Source organism: Haliotis asinina, chromosome 8, assembly GCF_037392515.1.
Source record: "Haliotis asinina isolate JCU_RB_2024 chromosome 8, JCU_Hal_asi_v2, whole genome shotgun sequence".
NCBI lineage: Eukaryota > Metazoa > Mollusca > Gastropoda > Lepetellida > Haliotidae > Haliotis > Haliotis asinina.
The window spans coordinates 13,336,285-13,356,987 of record NC_090287.1 but is presented as its reverse complement, the minus strand read 5'-3'; the positions used below and the strand labels follow the sequence as shown (position 1 = coordinate 13,356,987).

General features: G+C 39.4%; 1 protein-coding gene across 1 annotated transcript; it reads left to right on the top strand.

The window, feature by feature from the left end:
- The first annotated feature begins 1,975 nt into the window (after positions 1 to 1,975).
- Positions 1,976 to 20,407, top strand: LOC137295056 (elastase-like). Its single transcript, XM_067826326.1, has 2 exons — positions 1,976 to 2,172; positions 17,266 to 20,407. Exons 1-2 carry the CDS (start codon positions 2,142 to 2,144, stop codon positions 19,236 to 19,238), a joined length of 2,004 nt encoding a protein of 667 aa, XP_067682427.1. The 5' UTR covers positions 1,976 to 2,141; the 3' UTR covers positions 19,239 to 20,407.
- The last annotated feature ends 296 nt before the right edge of the window (positions 20,408 to 20,703 follow it).

Below are 20,703 nucleotides of genomic sequence, written 5' to 3'. Positions count from 1 at the left end.
TTAACAGAAACAGGCTGATATATCGACATTAAAAAGGACAATATAATCTCTAAACTCTGTAATATAAACCTAAATGAAGACGAACACCATTGTGTCTACTCATGTCCAGCCCACCACACGATGAGAGCCAATTACTTAAAAAGCTATTTCGCTGCACGTTATAGCATCTACATATACATTTCCATCTTTGTAAACTATTCAAGCCAACCGCGCTTAAATCGATTATACACAGCTGTATTGGATAGAGCGTCCGTCCGGAGAGGGGGAGGTCGCGGATTCAATTACTCTCTGCGTCATTCCAAAAGACGTTAAAATATGATACTTGTTGGTCCCTACCTCGGACTTAATACACGTGCATGCACGTCATCATAAGAGTGCTTCATAAGAGCCACGTTTAAACCGTATTCACGTCACCTCACCGAGAATGATTACCCCCGAACATTTATTATGCATTTCTACACAGAAAACATTTACATTGTCGAATGACCACTGCCTAAATTATATGCATAATTGTACTACAGGTCTATGTTCTCTTTAGTACAACAATATAGATCACAGACACCGACGTGTAATAAGAATCAATCACCGAATGCAAGGTTCAAACTTTAAAATGACAAAATGTGTTCCCGTTACAATTGTGCTGATCAATCTAAAACAACATCCATAAGCATCTTTTAATTCATACATGAGAAGCACCAATGAGACTCTACTGACCATACAAGTTAAGCGGATCTTGAACATCAGTTGGAAAGACTTCACGTGTTTATTTGACCAGTCTGTAGTAACTAAGCATGCCTTTAAGACCTATGATCTATTTACGAACGCATGATTTACATCACAGCGTGAAGGAGACAACCGGTATAGAACATTACTCGCGCTGTATTTCGCTTAAGTCATCAATAAACACTTGGGTATTGGTACTAACAACACGAAATACTTCAGAAACAAAAAGAGGAAGAGCTTCTCGTGCCAAGTGAACGCAGAACTGTCAAACACAATATTTATATTGGGAAACATTAGTGGAATGAAAATAAAACTGCGAGGTGTTGTGTCATTTTCGGACTGCCCTCACTTCGTTGCAAATAGATAGTCATGCGAGTACCAAGTCTCCAATAATCCCATAAATAACGGGTGTGAACTTCATTGCGACTTGTTTTCTACCTTTCCAGTAGAAACTGACTACGCCATTGCCCGAAATTGGATCATGCACATGCGTCAAGTCCATTAACCTCCGCCAGTCTTCACTTTCTGTTTCAGGAAAACACTTTATATAAATGCTATTTTCAAATATTTTACTTATCTGGTTACCACATCAACAGATCAAGTTACTGAATGGAACTGAGGGAAGGCGAAAATGAATACGAGTAACAAAACTGGACTGGGTATGAAACCATCTTGTTTATATTATCAGGGTAAATATCTGGTTCTGATAAATAACTTAAAAAATATTACAAGTCGTTTATATGCAAAGCGACACAGGTACAATATTTCGAAATGTCATGTCAGCATGCCGAAGACCCCGTGTTGTAAGAGACCGAGTGGCCCATTGCTGAAATCTTGCTGAAATCTTGCTAAACCTAGTGTACAAGCATACTAACTCACCTACTCTCTCGCTCACTCACTGATTGTGTAACGAGAATATATTGCACATTCGCGAGCCTCTGAAAACGAGCTCTTTCCAATTCACAGACAACTTCTTAGAACGCCATTCAAGCACCACACACAAAATACACAAATACTCCTTAAAACGTAAGTACAGAGTATACATTGTTACACAAAAAGCACAAGACGTATTGCATGCCACAGATATCATTGTCTCAACTAAACAAACATGCAGTCAATGGTTACTAGATATCCAAAATATCTGCTCTGACAATCTCTTGCCGCTAAAACTACCGGCATTGCCAAGTCGTGAAGAAAGTCTGATTCGTTTTCCTGCGGTTGAGAAAGCGAGGCTAGCACCGGGGCGTGTCGTATTACTGCTCCTGACGCTGTCAAAACCCCCACCGAATAACGTGGCTACCAGTGCTATGGCGATAGTTCCTTGCTTCATGAAATATAGGTTAAAATTAACCAACTGACTGCCCCTCGTTCATTACAAGACTTTGAACGGAGTTCAACAAGTCTGGTGGTGCGCCGTCATGAGGAACTACATCTCCTTTCTGGTTTTAGGTAAGACTTTTGCCATTATACACATGGACTGAGTGTAGGACATATTTGCGCTTGTTATGTAATCGTGTGCAAATGTTTGAATAATGCAGCTGTTCATTGTTTTCAAGAAGGCTGAAAGCTACTTTGCTGTCTTGCAGATATGTGTTATGCAAGAACACATCTTGTAACCGAATGAATGTTCTGTATGTCTTAAGAGTCATGTTTTCGAACAAGAATCGTGTTGTACTGACAGCTTATTTTGTTATGGTCTAATACGTTTGGTGTTTCGCTTGCATTTATGGCTGGCCTTCAAGAGATCAGGTATTAGTTTTTACATGAATGCATCATGCCTTTCAGAGAGTGGTCAAATATAGGATGTGCAATATTTGAATTGTCAGTTAGGTTCTAAAAATGAGGGTTCGAATCCCGGACCGGTCAGTCATCTCAGTAACATTGCTTGAATCTGTACTTTACTGAGAATATGCAATGCCAAATGAACCATACTTTACGTTGGAGGCTCAATCATTGTGATAATATCGTTTAAACAAAACACGGTTTCCATTGGATGGAATAAAGTGACGTTTCCAGAAAAGTATTGCCTGCATGAAAATTCAGCACAATTATTCGGGCCATTGAGACGGTTACCACGTCTTTTCACAATCAAGACATTGGTGGCTATACTTTAAGAACTGAGCAGGTATGGAGAATGATAAAGATAAATTTAACCTCCTTGTCAAAGAGAAAAAATTTAAAGAGGATGTCCAGATGGGGACTACATATTACTGGATGTTTGGATGTCCGCCAGTGTTTGCTTACGTGCGTCCGTTCGTTCGAAGATTTAGAAAATCCAGTTCGTACATCGCCAATCATTCTTCCCTTGAATATCCTTAATAAATCGTGAGTACCATACGCTTCACACGAGTAAGCAATCATATGAGCTTCTCATGTTCTGTAAAACGAAAGCTTAACAAGTTCGATGAGTAACAAAACTTCTTTTAACAACATGAGCACCAAGTGTTGATGATATTCTATCACAGTAACGCCAGAGGTTAGCCAATATTCCCTCTCGAACACGTAGACAACGTATATACGACGGCGTATTTTCTCACAAATCAGTAGCGTGTCAGATCGGAGTTCAAATTCCTTTTAAGGATAATGTTCTGCCCCAGTAAAGCATAACTGCTTGTTACACAAACGAAACGTGGCCCTTTTTTATTCTTCCTGTGCTCGGAAACAGCTGCTGGTGCTAAGTTATTTCATCCCCCGTGCGTACAGCTAGAACAGTTGAGCACCGAGGATTCTGTAGAAACTCCATTACCAAGCTTTATGTCTAAAACTGACCCAAGCTTGCAAGACTTAAACAACCTGGTTTAAACAGTTATGAATACACAACCAACTAAACTTCGCTTTACAACACCAGAATCACTTTCCCAAACTGCACCTTTCTTTTGAAAATTTATTATTATTTTGCAAAGCCCAGTTTTTTGAAAATATAACTGCGGAAATGTTTTTTTAGCATGTACATTGGCGCAATCACTGGGCAAGTGTGCAGTCGATTTTTAATCTCAGCTCCCTGAGAAATATACGAACCTAGAAGCATGACGAGGCGATATGCAGTAAGTAGACACAATACCATTTCTGCGAACCACTAAGTCATCCGAGGATGGGTAACTAAAGACATATTGTCCAAATAAAAGCTCGGTCATCCATACCACTTCGGTCAGCATACGCTTAATTTCCCCCGATAAGTGGCCTGTACTTAGTCTCAAGCCATAATCTTAATGACGAGCGGGGCAGATGGGTAGCCTAGTGGTTAAAGTGTTCGCTTGCAACGCTCGATAACCGGCTTCGATTCACCAAGAGGGAACAATGAGTGGAGCCCATTTCTGGTTTCCCAAACCGTCACAGTTTTTGGAATATTGCTGAAAGTGACGTAAGAGACAAGTCGTCCGTAATGGGACTACTAAACATCAAGGCTTCTCGCAACCCCTATGTGTACCGTTAACTGTAATGATTGCAATTACATGTATTACGAATCAATCTTATGAATCGTTCTGCAAGAATACAATATGACAAATGACGTCGGTAATTGCTGAAGTGATGCTGAAGGGAGTCTGGATCAGATATAAGGTGGTTCAATCATCTGCTTGTCCCGAGAGTCAACTCAAAGTTGCATACTAAATTTAGACAGGGAGACAAGACTGGTATGGAAATATCTACACATTTGGGAAGATTCCAATTAAGCTTGACCCACAGATGGAGGCTGTTCTGGAATCTTTTGTTTATTTATAGAGGTTTTGCCGCAGTCATGTCACGTTTCATCGCACGTTAACAAGAAGGCCAGCAATGTTAAGATCATTATCCACCCTTGATATTCAGCCAACAGCCATTCTGGAAGCATGACTTCAATTAGCGGTGAGTTGACTACTGTCATCACAGTCTTAGCACAGTTGTCACCTCATATTCTTGAGGGTGCGGTGGGCAAGCGGACTAAAGAGCAAGGCTAGTGATCCAGCGAGTTTGAGGTGTATGATTGAACCTGGCCGGGCGTAAAGACCTTGGAGTCAACTTTGTGTGCAGACTCTTTCAGTCTTGCAACAACCCCTAGTGTACAATACATAACCCTGAACACGAAAAAGAATCTTTGAGTCCGTTTTACATGACAAGATGGTGGCCTCGTGGATACATGCAAGCAGCTAGTCGCGGGTACAGCAACGTGCAGTAAACTTTGACAAAGTACTGTGACTATGTGTCCCAGTCCTTCCAGCTGTGAATTGGGTACCTCGTCAGGATGAGAGAGCCACAATACACAATGTGCCTTGTGGCAGCGAGAACAGCATACTCCCCAGGGAGTAGAGATTGATAATACGATGTGACGTTGAGACTGACGTGAATGATCGAATGAAAAAAAAACATCGGTGCCTTTAGCAGGCACTAGCTGCATGGATATGTGCGCTATATAAATATCCTATAATAATAGAAAATTGCCACTGTGTTTTGTACTACCATTCTGTTTCTCATGTAGTGGTCGGTATTGATTTGTAAATGTGGTCAATTTGAGAATATAAATCTTAGTGATTTTGTTTGCGTCGCGTTTAGCAATATTCCAGCAATGTCAAGTTGGGGGATACCAAATGTGAACTTCACACGTACAGCAATGTAGGGAATTGAACCCGAACCTTCGGCGTGACGAGCGAACGCTGTAAGCACTAGGCTACCTTTGTGCGTTGTCGGTTTAACATCGACTTCCAATATCCTGTTAATGTTTAGTTTCAACACATGCGCATGTGTGTCATTTCATTATGAGTAGTATAATGATTAACATGTTTAGCCATCACATCGAAATGCCAGGTTCGATTTCCAGTGTGAGAACCCGTGAAGGTCCCGGGGTAGAAGAGAATAGGCCTTCAGCAACCCATGCTTGCCATAAAGGGCGACTACGCTTGTCGTAAGAGGCGACTAACGGGATCGGGAGGTCAGGGTCACTGACTTGGTTGACTTGTGCAGATCGACATGTTGTTGGTCACTGGACTGTCTGGTCCAGGAGACTCGATTATTTACAGACCGCCGGAATATAGCTGGAATATTGCTGAGTGCGGCGTAAAACTAAACTTACTCATTCCAATGTGAACTGAATATGTGTCCTTAATACGATTTACGACTGGAGAATAAAAAAATGGACATTTGGTTTGGGGCTTGTAGTTCTAAGCTATGCTGACCGGCACTTTAGATGTTAGGGATTTTATCGCTGGTAATTATCTGCTCAGAGTCAGAAACCGTCAAGGAGTAAATGCTTTGGCTTAAGCCTTGAAAAAGAAAACACTATAAATCGCCGAAAGTGTAATTTTCAAATATTTAAGTGGCAGGTGGACACATTAGCCACCAATAAACTAACCCTGTTCCGGCAGTAGCGATGCTTTCCAGGAAGTCAAAAGGTTATAACTAAGAATGTTTGAAGTACGTGTTCTCTGAGATCATGCATGCACACTGTGTTACTAATACTGCGCTTATTATCGTTCTACATAGAGTGTGTCTATAAGACTGTGAACTCATTACATAGGATTTAGCAAAGGTGGAACGTTGCCATAGACCGTCACGTTGTTCCTATTAAGTGTTCTCTACAGTGTCGGTAATCACTTAAAGGGATTTGTTTACTACAAAAATTATTCAAACATATTTCCTTCTTGTGCCAGTTTTCTTCTTCCATTGGTAACGACTGATGTGTAATCTTCATGTCCACTACTTTATTAGTGTATTTCAGTGGAGTAAATAAAGAGATATAACTGCAACATTTTTATAACTCAATGGAAAAAGGTATACGATTTGGTAAAGGAGCTGTAAGTTTCTTAGGTATTGTGTACATTGCCGTTAATTTCATAGTTAATTTTACAGTTAAGAGTATGCTTATATTTCATACCTATATTACCCATCAAAAGTGTAGATACAATCATTATATGCTACAAATGTACCGAGTTTTACCGAAACCTAGCCAGGACTTCATGCGGAAAACAGCCTGGGCTTATATTCGGAAAAATGGGTTTTTATTCGTTTTTTTTTAAAGTGACAATAATATATGGAATAAAAAATCATAAGGCAACATGTAAAGGAAATCTTTTTAATATTACATTCACGAATTTTACAATGACTATGCAATGTAACCCTTGTAAACTTTGAAATGTTTAATAATTGGTTATGCGAACTATAATTGGTCAAGTCAACCCATCGCTCAAAGGACCATGGGAGTCGACATTGTTTGCATCATCACCAGTGAGGTTTCTAACACGTCAGTCAAACAGTTAGATTTCACCGAAAGGACAATCTTCATCAACGTCACCTTCTGCATTATCGTCTCCATCCCTGTCACCCTCCTCCAAACCTACACTGTATCCCAGGCTTCCTCGCAGTCGAATGTTCAGACCGTTATATGCACCTTTTGTCCACACTCTTTGGAATTAAATAGAAACATTCATAATAGTAGGCCTTGGGCTTCTAAACGAGGAGACTTGCTCTCAGAAAACCCCGATACATGTGGTTACATTGAAGATGAAATTTTCAACTGTGCAGAAGCAATGCACGAGGATCACGCATTAACTTGCTGAAAAGCATGTAAAAATATCGTGCATATGAACAGCTGTGTTTTGTCAAGAATTAGCCAGTTTTGTCATGAATTAGCCAGTTTTGACCGTGATGTTTCATTTATAGAACTCATGACAATAATCTGTTCAACGTTACAAAATTGTACTACAATACACCGGTTCATGTGTAAACAGCACCTTCAAACAGTATGGAATATTTTGCAAAATGTATTTAGAACAGTTGACAGAAGTAAGTGACTACATTTACACTGGTGCGTCTGAACTTTTGATGAGGAGTATATTAGTAGCCTTAACTTTTGATGAAGAGTATATTAGTAGCCTTAACTTTTGATGGTTGTTGGTCATGACTTAAATTCCCGGTTAAGCTACAAAATACTGTTAATGTGAACGAGCATCTTGTAAGCACTCACCATATGATTTTCTTGTCAGCATCATTAGAAAACTATCATCGTTAAACTGACATTATCAGCATTTAGCCAAAGGATGTCATGTCGGTGATTTGATACACCCATGAAAGACGTCTGAATCCTATAAATGTTGGTGATTATAACCAAACGCTTTGATGTCATTTTTGCACCAAAACTTTCTTGTTGTTATGAAATGCACTTCACGGAACAAATCCAGGTACCACCCTGAAACAGGTTTATCGTCGTGTTTACTTACCGGAATCAGAATTCACACTGTAATTTCGAAAAACGTTCTTTTTTTAACATTTCTTCAGACGAGTAATCGTTAATATTTCTGCAGGTTGTGTTAAAGTATGCTCTACCCAATTTTGAAACAACACAAAACTAGGATAACAGGGGTGGAGTTTTATTATATATAAACATACACCTTCCATCTCTGATAAGCCAACGCTGATGTCAAACACATGATTGTACTATTTATTGGACAATTGCTAGCAGTCATACGACCAGTCATAGTAGAGATATAGCCGTAAACAGACGGAATGGATGTGCTTGCCGGCAGACATCACGGCGGGTGCACCCAGAGTAGATAAAGCACTCGTAGAAATATCCCAGCGTTAAACGAAGTTTTTAGCGTTCTCACGTTGGTCCTATTATACCGCGGTCAGGTAACAGTTGAAACGCGATCAAGCACTAAGACCTCCTGCCTGTTGTTGTTAATTTAACATCCTTTATGTGATCAAACATATCTATGTTACTGTTTCCGTAAAGACCTTTAATAACAGTTCAGCTTTATCAAACTCCTTCTTATTACTCTTGCTATACAGAAATTAAACAGATGTTTTAACACATCTTGATATTACTCCTGTTGCTTTGGGATTGTACAACAGTCCCAGTTCCATCAAATACATTCGTATTTATCAAACTCCTTCTTATTACTCTTGCTATACAGAAATTAAACAGATGTTTTAACACATCTTGATATTACTCCTGTTGCTTTGGGATTGTACAACAGTCCCAGTTCCATCAAATACATTCGTATTTATCAAACTCCTTCTTATTACTCTTGCTATACAGAAATTAAACAGATGTTTTAACACATCTTGATATTACTCCTGTTGCTTTGGGATTGTACAACAGTCCCAGTTCCATCAAATACATTCGTATTTATCAAACTCCTTCTTATTACTCTTGCTATACAGAAATTAAACAGATGTTTTAACACGTCTTGATATTACTCCTGTTGCTTTGGGATTGTACAACAGTCCCAGTTCCATCAAATACATTCGTATTTATCAAACTCCTTCTTATTACTCTTGCTATACAGAAATTAAACAGATGTTTTAACACATCTTGATATTACTCCTGTTGCTTTGGGATTGTACAACAGTCCCAGTTCCATCAAATACATTCGTATTTATCAAACTCCTTCTTATTACTCTTGCTATACAGAAATTAAACAGATGTTTTAACACATCTTGATATTACTCCTGTTGCTTTGGGATTGTACAACAGTCCCAGTTCCATCAAACTCGTCGTATTACCAGTGCTATATAGACGTTAAACAATAGCCTGAGTTGTATCAAACCAGTGCTACATAGACTTTAAACAACAGCCTGAATTGTATCAAACACATCGTATTACCCGTGCTATATAGACGTTAAACAATAGCCTGAATTGTATCAAACACGTCTTATTACCAGTGCTACATAGACGTTAAACAACAGCCTGAATTGAATCAAACACGTCGTATTACCAGTGCTATATAGACGTTAAACAATAGCCTGAATTGTATCAAACACATCGTATTACCAGTGCTACATAGACGTTAAACAATAGCCTGAATTGTATCAAACACATCGTATTACCAGTGCTACATAGACGTTAAACAACAGCCTGAATTGTATCAAACACATCGTATTACCCGTGCTATATAGACGTTAAACAATAGCCTGAATTGTATCAAACACGTCGTATTACCCGTGCTATATAGACGTTAAACAATAGCCTGAATTGTATCAAACACGTCGTATTACCCGTGCTATATAGACTTTAAACAACAGCCTGAATTGTATCAAACACATCGTATTACCCGTGCTATATAGACGTTAAACAATAGCCTGAATTGTATCAAACACATCGTATTACCAGTGCTATATAGACGTTAAACAACAGCCTGAATTGTAACAAACACGTCGTATTACCAGTGCTATATAGACGTTAAACAACAGCCTGAATTGTATCAAACACATCGTATTACCCGTGCTATATAGACGTTAAACAATAGCCTGAATTGTATCAAACACATCGTATTACCAGTGCTACATAGACGTTAAACAACAGCCTGAATTGTATCAAACACATCGTATTACCCGTGCTATATAGACGTTAAACAATAGCCTGAATTGTATCAAACACGTCGCAGTACTAGTGCTATATAGACGTTAAACAATAGCCTGAATTGTATCAAACACGTCGTATTACCCGTGCTATATAGACGTTAAACAACAGCCTGAATTGTATCAAACACGTCGTATTACCAGTGCTATATAGACGTTAAACAATAGCCTGAATTGTATCAAACACGTCGTATTACCCGTGCTATATAGACGTTAAACAACAGCCTGAATTGTATCAAACACGTCGTATTACCCGTGCTATATAGACGTTAAACAATAGCCTGAATTGTATCAAACACGTCGTATTACCCGTGCTATATAGACGTTAAACAACAGCCTGAATTGTATCAAACACGTCGTATTACCCGTGCTATATAGACGTTAAACAACAGCCTGAATTGTATCAAACACATCGTATTACCAGTGCTACATAGACGTTAAACAATAGCCTGAATTGTATCAAACACATCGTATTACCCGTGCTATATGGACTTTAAACGACAGACTGAATTGTATCAAACACGTCGTATTACCAGTGCTACATAGACGTTAAACAATAGCCTGAATTGTATCAAACACGTCGTATTACCCGTGCTATATAGACGTTAAACAACAGCCTGAATTGTATCAAACACGTCGTATTACCCGTGCTATATAGACGTTAAACAATAGCCTGAATTGTATCAAACACGTCGTATTACCCGTGCTATATAGACGTTAAACAATAGCCTGAATTGTATCAAACACGTCGTATTACCCGTGCTATATAGACGTTAAACAACAGCCTGAATTGTATCAAACACATCGTATTACCAGTGCTACATAGACGTTAAACAATAGCCTGAATTGTATCAAACACATCGTATTACCCGTGCTATATGGACTTTAAACGACAGACTGAATTGTATCAAACACGTCGTATTACCCGTGCTATATAGACGTTGAACAATAGCCTGAATTGTATCAAACACATCGTATTACCAGTGCTACATAGACGTTAAACAATAGCCTGAATTGTATCAAACACATTCGTATTATTCTTGCGATGTAGATGTTAAACAACTGCCTGAACATTTTCAAACATACTCATATCCCTCACGAGTGGTAATTTGACATGATACAACAGTCCCAACATATCAAACAGATATATATATCGAATCCACTATTTCTTCATATCATTCCCTCCGACATTAGCCAATAGTCCAGTTTATTTACTCTCGTTATGTCGATGAATAACGTCATTATAACATGTCATCGTGTCCCAGTTTCATAGATCGATGCTCATGCTGTTGATCACTGGATTGTCTGGTTTAGATTGGATTATTTACAGCGGAATATTACTGAGTGCGGTGTAAAACAAACCCCGAACAAACGTTGGTATTGTTACAGAGGACACAGTGCATCAGATAAACTCTATTTGTGCCTTTAATGCAATGGTAAAATTGAAATAATTTTCAAAGAGGGGTTATATCTTTAACTGTTTATTAGCCGCTGTTAACATAAAACACACAAACATGGAACTTATTTGTCATGCAGAGGAAATAATATTGTTCAAAGGGGGATTATACCTTTAACTGTTCATCAGCCACTGTTACTATGAAACACACAAACATGCAACCTATTTGCCATGCAGGGGAAACAATAACGTTCAAAGGGGAATTATACCTTTAACCGTTCATTAGCCGCTGTTACTATAAAACACACAAACATGCAACTTATTTGTCATGCAGAGGAAATAATATTGTTCAAAGGGGGATTATACCTTTAACTGTTCATCAGCCACTGTTACTATGAAACACACAAACATGCAACCTATTTGCCATGCAGGGGAAACAATAACGTTCAAAGGGGGATTATACCTTTAACCGTTCATTAGCCGCTGTTACTATAAAACACACAAACATGCAACGTATTTGGCATGCCTGGGATGGAATAAACAGAGCATGTTTGTCCATAAGTACAGTATGTACGTAACGTAGCCTATGTACGTGTTTGTGTTTTGACTTGGACAAGAGTTTACGTACAACTCTTGGATCAACATCATGTTTAAGCAACTTGTCTGGAAGATCTGGCCTAGCGTTTCATGTTTCGTCTCAGCGTGTACGTTTTTTCAAAGCCATATTGGAAAGACACTGGTACAAATACACGTGTTTTCGGCACTTTCTAAAACGATAGAACATTCTCAGCAGCGTGTGGTATTTCACAGTGTTCTTTGGAAAGCTGTGAATGAAAAACAGTCACACTAAACTGAAAACGTGAGTAATTTCACGGAATATTATTCTGGTTATTTATTGTTTTTGGGAGTCATTCGTCTTTCTGCACTGATATAAAAGTGAACTGTAGTTTGTTGCCAGACTACACAGAGAAACTAAACATTTACTGGCTGTCAGCATGTGTATACGGTAGAATGCATGAAGGGTAGCACATTTGTACAAGAGTCCAATAGACAGGTATTTTCAATATTTGAAACAGGCCGTTCGTAAATATCTTATTCCTGTTCAAATCGAATTTGATCATGAAAGTACGCATTAGGTTTATAAATAACACGTCTCTGAGTGTAAAAAAAAGAACAATCTAGCGAAATCACCGCGAACGGTATAGACCAATGTATAATCTTCCAGAACATGACTTTTAAACATGTTCTCAGTGAGTTTGGTTTAAATACACCGCGTTTAGCAATATTCCAGCAATACCAAAGAGGGGCCACCAGAAATGGGCTTCACACTGTGTACCCATGTGGAGACACGAAACCGAATCTTCGGCGAGACAAGCGAACACTTTGACCACTAGGCTACTCCAAAGCCCCTAAAATTGGTCCCGAAAAAGCCATCAATGATTATCAGATATCCTGTGTGATTAATGGGTGAGTGAGTGACTTTAGTTTTACGCCGCACTCAGCAATATTCCAGCTATACACGGCGGTGGTCTGTAAATAATCGAGTGTGGACCAGACAATCCAGTGATCAACAGCATGAAAATCGACCTGCGCAATTGGGAACCGATGACATGTGTCAGCCAAATCAGCGAGCCTGACCACCCGATCCCGTTAGTCGCCTCTTACGACAAGCATAGTCGCCTTTTATGGCAAACATGGGTTGCTGCAGGCCTATTCCACCCCGGACCTTCACGGGTCCGTAAGTGATAAAAATGAATCAAAAGAACAAACATTGGAATTCGTTTTAGATTTGTACGTCGGTTTTGATAACATTCCGCGAGTATGGCGTAAATACACCAGAAATGGTCTACGTCCATAGATCAAAGAGTTAGGGTTTTAGCGTCATGATCTAACGTATCCTCTAATATTTTTTCAGGGTTATGGTGAATGTCAAACTAGCAATAAATTATACTGGTTTGGTTTTATCTCTTGGAAAGATGGAAAATTGTAAATGAGTCATCGTATGCGGGCAAATGATTATTGTTCAGGTTTTTAACTGCTAGGTTACCACGTCTAGATCTTTTATAGGCATGACTGAGCGTTCAGGTTCTAAGGGCTAGATGTCTCAGTGTACCCAGATACATAACCAGTGGCAATACGTTGAATCCGTTGGGTGAGTGCCACAAATGTTTACTGCTGCGCCTGTGGACACACAAAAAAACTATCTACATCCATTTCATAGATCGAAAACTGAATGATATGCATGATTTCTGAAGGTTCTATGAAAGTTATCAAATGCATTTCAATGAATGGAAAACGTATTGAGTCATTCGTTCATTCGGGCATGCATATAACAACACTACCAACATGGCTTCTTTGGGAGGTTTTCGTGTGGGTATAGCATGTGAGGATATGTAATAACAACAGCTGATTGCCTTGACATACTGGGGTGATGTCAGTTCATACATCTGATATAGCTACATCTTAGACTATTTAATTCTGTCTTGAAGTTAACTTGAAGTCAAAAGTCAGAAGCCAAGAGAAAGAAGCAATGCAGGCTGCTTGTCACTTCCTTGATTTGTCTTTTATTCGCATGAAGTTTTAGAAACGTTTGAATTGGACATTTTTGCCAATGATGTTTTCAGAAAAGGAGATTGCTTTCTATTACAATCATTTATTACTGAAATATCATTTACTGCGATTACAATGAGAACACCAATGTGACTATTATCCCCGAGGAAGGTTATTTCTGGTGAACTGACCTCCTAAAACCGATTCAGACATGCTGTATTTACCCCCAGATATGTTACTCAAGCAGTGCCTGATTACACAGACATTTTTCACACGGTAACTGGATTTGTTAATGCCTGTTTCAAATAATGCATCACCTGCTGCTCAGATGAGAACTGGGAGTCTGTATTAAGATCTGAATGTAGATTTACCGAACGTCTCTGTCATATCCTTCAGCACTATGGAATCTCAAGTATGGTTTGTTTGGGATTTTTTCCGATGATTCCAAGATGGCAATCACACCATGTCCATTGAAGAAAACATCTGCCTCGCCCTGGTTGAGCGTTTCCGTGATAGACATATTGTGAGTAAATGACAGACCGGAACGATATGGTGTTAGGAACGACATGGTCTGTCAATCAAGATGCTGGCTTGGTTCCCTGGGTATTTCAAAGTCATTCCCTGGTCCGACACCACCGTATGGTTGTTTGAGAAGACATGCAAGAATTGCTTTCTCGACGGTTTGGCAATAAACCCTTTAACAGTCACAAACACGATACCGGCAAGAAGGCCATTTATCACTCTTAAGGAGGCTAAATCTTAGAAAATAAGTAGTAAAACACCCGGTGATGATACCAGATGTTGGCGAAAAGGAGTTCTGCTCCCATTCCACCGGTGACACCCGTCAACAACACCTGTAATGCCAAGTCAAGTGTTAACCAAGTGTCAAATTAGGTAATGTCGGAAATGATTTTTGTCGCGGATGGTCAAATTTAGGAACGTATAGAACTGTTTGAAAACTTGGTTGTGGTCATTTGTGTTGTATCTCTTTTCAATGTGAAGTTTAAAGTTTAAACCTGATATATTGTCAACTGAAATAACACAATATGCCATATAGCTGATGTGATAATTACGACAATGTGTAGTGTATCCTCTGTCTTGTTTGTCGTTGATGAAGTTTGGCATATAAAACCGTCGGAGCCATGCTTCAAATTTTGCACATTTTCTCTTTCGATTGTAATTCATATATTACCGGATTATATATTACCGGATTATATATTATCGGATTATATATTATCGGATTATATATTACCGGATTATATATTACTGGATATCATAACAATATGCCAAATGTCTGTTAGTGCTGCATAAAGAGATCGCCCTGGGGAATATGTGCATTGGTGGTTATCTGATGTGAGCCTGGGCGGTTTCATTATAGGGGAAGATATGCATGGACGTGTTTTTTATATGGAACGATATGCATGATACAGGACAAACCGTACGTATGACAACTTCTTATATTCTTCAGTGCGACGTTTCCTTAGAGATACTTGTACCGCTGTCATACAGATATAAGATGGGTGGTTTGCTTATGTGGAGAAATATGCATGGGTGGCTTGCTTATGTGGAGAAATATGCATGGGTGGTTTGGTGATGTGGAGAAATATGCATGGGTGGTCTGCTGGTGTGGAGAAATATGCATGGGTGGTCTGCTGGTGTGAAGAGATATGCATGGAAAGTTTCCTGATGTGGACAGTTATGCATGGGTGGCATATGATTCACGAACATGTTACTGCGACGCCATGAATGATTGCGCTTTCAAACAGCAATGGAGTTCCAACAACTGCAGTGTTACACGCAATGCATCCGTAGATATATTTCGGTATGCTAAGAATCTGCTTGCTGCTGGATATTCCATTTATGATCATGTTTTTAAACGCATTAACTGTGGTAGAGCAACTTCCCTTGAGCTCACATTTGCATACACTACGAGAACAGTACGTACTTGCCAACCAGCTTCTACGTCTTAGTGTTTTAGTAACACCGATAGGTTAACTGCCAAGTACCAGGCACTGACTATGATCCGTTTGCTTCCCATGACATAAAGAGAAAGTTCACGCTAAACATACAACATACAAGGCCACTTGATACAGTAAAACCTCGAACTTAACTCTACATATCTGTTGAAACAATAGATCTCCACTCTCGCAACAGAATCCGCATTGACCAAATCAGAAAGTGGGTTATGGACGGAACTAAGTGCAAACTTGATCTCGTTGCTATTATGGTTGGAATAGTGCCGATGTGACGCAAAGCCCAAATCAGCTTACCACACCTTTAGCAATATTCACTTCGGTCAAAAACCGGAAATAGGCTCAATCCATGTAGGAAATCGAACAAGGGCCTTCGGCATGACTACTAGACTTCGTGATTTATGTTAGCACTCAGTTTGACAAGAACCTACTCGATGTATTTAATGTTACCCAGAACAAAGTAGTTTTGTATTGGCTGAAAATAGAAGGCGTTTGTGCTGCATACCACTGATACAGGAATGTTGTCTGCGAGGGTTTTTGCATGTTGATGCTAAACATGCAGTCTGAGAAGATGATGGATCGATTAACAAGAACTTCCTCTGGTGTACTGTTGCATGCAATGGGTTATAAACGTAGAGACGTGTGAAATTAGTTAATATACTTACATGATATTATGGTGGAACTAACTTAAGGTTTACATCAACAATGACAACTTTAAAGATGACAGAGTGAAACGCATCTCTGGCCATTAATCGTTAAAGTCAGTAAAAAACAGTTAATATTTGCCGTACATTTCGTAAGTAAACCAAGATGAGATAGACAAAGAACAATCCAGAAACTTGCATTGGAATTGCTACTGCTCCAGAATCGGCTAAGAGTCGCTGTCATATTAACTACATCTACAATAGCCTTAAGCCTTTCACAACAAATATTTGTTAAAAGCAGAAGCAATTTACGATTCCGACCATATCTCGAGCATGTGTTTCTGTGATGATCCTACAATAAATCAAAAGAACATAGACTTCTACATCAGAATAACGTGTAAATAAAATGTATTCATTTTGTAATAACCTGTAAGTTGATGGACGCCTCGCTCAGTACTACTGAATCTGTGTTATGGTGGTGTTTTTTGTAGTGCTTTGGTACTTGATCGGTAGTTATAGGCAGATAACATATTCTTATGCACTAAGTGAAAATCTGATTGAGCATAACGAACATGGCTATATTTTTGTTTTTCACAATTTGGGAGTGATCCATACAGTTTTATTTACTCTCTGACGTATATACTTTCAGTGGCGGCCGTCACTCACCATGGAGTGCAATCAGCCAAACGGATGAGCGCCCGAGACAAACTTACACAGGTATCAAAAGTCCCAATAGGCTACCAGTCAAGACAGCCTCCTGAAATGACAGACTCACACAGAGCCAAGCGATCTGCTGAAGGTGCTTCAGTACGCCCTGAAGAATACGCCGAAGAGATGCTTGGACTAAAGGGCGCAGAGAGGTTTGAAACTGTCAAAGAAGTTGTCACAGTCCACGGCGTCACACTGAGGAAGATGAAAGAACGATATCGGAGTAGGGACGTATTTGACACAATTGTGACGGTCAAAGTGGACGATGACAATGAAACTCTTATTGATGCTAGTGGCACCATTGTTGAAGATATTGAAACCGAGTTAAAGGACTTTGACCACGAGCTATCCGAAGGGGAGTTATATGATATACTTATCAAGCTTAACAATGATGAAAATATCACTGAAAATATAGGAAATCGTAAGATTGTGTATGATGTATATATAGACGACAACAGTACAGTTTTTCCAATTGCAATCGTGGAATATCTTATTGAAATGGAGGAAGAGGTGAAACGGCCAACGGCAATCATTAACACAAGAACTGGAGAAGTGATTAAGGCATGGAATAATCTCCAGACATGTTTCCCCAATGAGCGTCATAGGCTCTATGGGGGTAATGAAAAGATCGGTAAACGGGAGTATGGAATAATTCCTCAGTGTTTGGAATTGCGAAAAGAAGGGAATACTTGCTATTTGGAGAATGACCTTGTGAGAGTGGTTGACATGCAACATACTGAACTGGAGAACATCACTGAAACCGCAAGCTTCAACTGTGATCAGACGTACAATGACTCCATTAATGGAGCATACTCCCCAGCTCTTGACGCTTTGTACTTTGGAACACAGATACAGAGGATGTTTCTGGACTGGTTTGGCCATAAGCTTGTTGAAAACCTGGTCATGAGAGTGCATTTCTCCAAGAATCATGTGAATGCTTTCTGGAACGGCCAGAATGTGACCTTTGGAGATGGTCGAAAGCGACAGGTCTATCCTTTTGTTGCCCTTGATATTGCTGCACACGAAATTGCTCATGGGTTCAGCGAAAAAAATGCCGGTCTGTTGTACGTCAGCCAGACGGGAGGGTTGAATGAAGCCTTCTCGGACATGGCTGGTGAAATGGCAGAGTTGTACCTTGATGTCATCGACTGGAGAGTTGGCTACGGAATTATGTTCCATGAAAGATCGATGCGCTATCTGGACGATCCACCAAAGAACGGGAGATCAATCAAACATATGAAGAAGTACAAAGAAGGAATTGATCCGCATGGTTGCAGCGGAATCTACAACCGCGTGTTCTACCTCCTGTGTCAAGAATACAGTGATGATCCCAGAGACGTCTTCAGAGTGTTTCTCCATGCCAATAAAATGTATTGGCATCCCCTCAGCAACTTCACAGACGGAGCGTGTGATATTATGAAATCAGTTTATGATCTTGGTCAGACTCCAGAGCACTATATTAAGTCCTTCGCCGACGTGGGCATCGAAGCATGCGACATTAAAGATCACATCCTTCACCTAAGGCACAATAAAACCCGAACTGGGGTAACCGTTTCCAGATCGATAAACCCAGTGTTTGGCATTGAGGTTCCAGAGTGGGCTAGCTCCTTCTATATCCAAGCATCAAGCGATAGTGGCAAGGATATATTCATAGAAATAATCAACGAATCCTGGAACAGACAAACTAAAAACACCGTGGCTCTGGCCGATGAAAACAACTATCTGGAGTATAATGTTACGAATCTTGATTCTAGGTACTTCTTTGTCCGGTTCTCAACAAAAAGTCGAATAGCCATCAAGGATGCATCTATTAGGGCTGGCTACTTCTGTTTGGACTACTACACTCATCGAAACTTTTTGTTCAGAGCGTTCTATGCTCTTGAGTGTTGGGGCATTGACCTATGGGCTGGATGATCCGATCGAAGAGGGACATATACACAAGGCTTGTTCCTGCAGAGGATTGTCTCACGTAGTTTTCCCAAGACTTAACAGGTGCGGAAGCAAATTTGAACATGCATTAAAATTTTGACTGCCAATCAACTCCCAGAAAAATATAGGTGATTGGCGCTGTGAGTAATATAAACAGATCAACACCACTCAAGGACCAAAATGGTGTCAGTATTGAATCTGAAACAGTTCAGTGGTCGTACTGACATTCAAATAGGTAAGGGCAGTTGATCAAATACTTCGTTTGTAGATTTACAGATTATAAATGCTTAATAAGTTCAGAACCTTCGTACACCGGATAATAACATCCCACATGCAAAACATCCGGACTGACAAGTTTCCGATTGATGAATCATTTTTGCGATGTAGGATTCCCTTGGAAACGATATCATGTCGTATTTGAGGTATGTATGGTATTTTGACTTCGTTGAATGTGTTTTATGGACTTATGATCATTCTGTTTGACATACATTTCAACATTTGATTGTTTGGAAACTTCTTTAGTGTGATGAACTCCTTTCACATTTAAACCTACTCTAAATGGGGACTAGAAATTATCACTCACTCTCTGGCAGATATTGGTCAATATTAACGCTAGTTAAAAGGTCATATTTAATATTTAATATTTGATAATATTTCGAGTATCACGTAAGAGAGAGAAGCTCACTAGTTTTTTTATTCAGGGTAATATGCTCGTGCGTTGCCTCCTAATTCAAATAAACGCCAATATTTTGCTTCTTTTGTTTCTCAAAAGGTAAAATATCATCTCACTACCTAATGGACTTTGTATTTCTCCAGAGCGATGGTCATCATACTTATCATCTGCGCTATTTATAGTGAATATCCTGATGAACAGAAACCCATGTGCGTCATGTGATTATATTTTCGCACGATGTATAACATACATTCGCTAATTAACACAACTTCATGTATATTAATGTTCAAGGCCAATGTTTGCACAATGGTTCAGCAGTTGGTCTTTCCGTATTCATTTTGTGTTAGAGGATTGTAAATAGATTGATTGATAGGTTGATAGAAAGCTGTGTTTTCCTTTGAATATTGGCTGCTGGAAAAAATGTTATCGTGATTGTTTTCTACTGTTTCATGAAATAAACACCAGTAAACATGTCTAACTACTTGAAATGCTTTCGTTTTATATGTAGTGTAATATCATGTCAAAGCATAACATATGCCATGAAACTGTGCTATCGTTTGTAAAGTGAACACATTTGTAATATAGAATTATGGATTAAAATTATAGAAATGACTGGTCAAAGAGAATAAAGTAGAATATGTGTGAGTGAGTTAGGTTTTACGCCGCAGTTACCTATATTCTAAAAATGGGCTCTATACATTGCACTTGTGGGGGGAATCGAAACCGGACCTTTGTTGTGATGAACGAACGCTTTAACCACTAGGCTACCCCACCGCC

Excerpts from the sequence above, each read along its gene's own strand:
- LOC137295056 (XM_067826326.1), top strand. The coding sequence starts at position 2,142 with ATGAGGAACTACATCTCCTTTCTGGTTTTAG. Across the intron at positions 2,173-17,265 it reads CATCTCCTTTCTGGTTTTAG|TGGCGGCCGTCACTCACCAT; the intron begins GTAAGACTTTTG and ends ATATACTTTCAG.